The 922-nt window shown below is 38.4% G+C and overlaps 1 protein-coding gene across 1 annotated transcript; it reads left to right on the top strand.

Moving 5' to 3' along the window:
- Positions 1–288: 288 nt before the first annotated feature.
- On the top strand, positions 289–701 carry LOC134270379 (complement C1q-like protein 4; the record flags this gene model as incomplete). Its single annotated transcript, XM_062752621.1, has 1 exon — positions 289–701. A coding segment is annotated over one exon (413 nt), but the record flags the coding sequence as incomplete, so codon positions are not given.
- Between the last annotated feature and the right edge of the window lie 221 nt (positions 702–922).

The following is a 922-nucleotide window of genomic DNA, read 5'->3' as shown; positions in this document are numbered from 1 at the left end:
ACGGTGGCAAACATTCTCTGCTCACGCGTCGCCAGTAAAACTCAGTTTGCGACTGTTAAAAAATTAACAGTCGCAAATTATAAATTAGAAGAAGATAGTTATTCCCTAATTGGAGGTCCGTGTTTGTTCTGCTCCTGTTTTCTCTTGTTTGATGGATTTGAATATTCCTCTTTATTTCCAAATGTTTCACTACAATTTTTTTTTGAAAATTGGAGGCAATTGAAAATGCCTCCTTCCGGATTTTTCTCTGTAAACAATTACAAAATAGTTAAAAAATTTTATTTGTAGCTCACCAACCAATTGTCTTCATGAGTCAACTCAGTAAGACTTTGAATAACCCCGCTAATGGACATATCGTCGTGTTTGATGACACCATTACCAATGTCGGGCATGCGTACAGCAACGTCACTGGTGTTTTCCGGGCCCCGGTGGATGGTAGCTATATGTTCTCTATGATTGGGACAGTCCCAATCTCTCCTGGTGGTCATAGTCTACACCTCCTACTGAGAAGGAATGGAGGCACAATCGGTTATTTATTTCTGGATTCAAACCAAGACTATTACCTGAAGAGAACAGAAGTTGTGGCCGTTACGTTTTCTCCAGGTGACGAAGTCTTCGTCCAGATTGACGCTGTTTCGGGTATACATTCTCTAGTAGGATGTTGCTACCATACTCATTTCTCTGGCTTTTTAATTAATTGATAAGTTAAAATAATAAATAATCAACATAACGGAGAGCATTGTTATAATCTTTTAACGTGTGAGAAAGAGCTTCTACGCTTGTAACGAACTTGGAGGTGATAAGGTCAGGACCTTCTGTGTATGTTTTATTTTGTTTTAGTGCTTTGAGTACTTTGAATAGGGATCGATGTCAAATTGTACCTTGATTGATAAATGTTATTTGCGAGGAGATTCGTGGTTTT

Source organism: Saccostrea cucullata, unplaced genomic scaffold (assembly GCF_032062105.1).
Source record: "Saccostrea cucullata isolate Sc308-1 unplaced genomic scaffold, CSIRO_AGI_Scuc_v1 ctg18355, whole genome shotgun sequence".
NCBI classification, from domain to species: domain Eukaryota; kingdom Metazoa; phylum Mollusca; class Bivalvia; order Ostreida; family Ostreidae; genus Saccostrea; species Saccostrea cuccullata.
The sequence above is the reverse complement of the archived record's forward strand: the minus strand, read 5'-3'. Positions and strand labels throughout refer to the sequence as shown.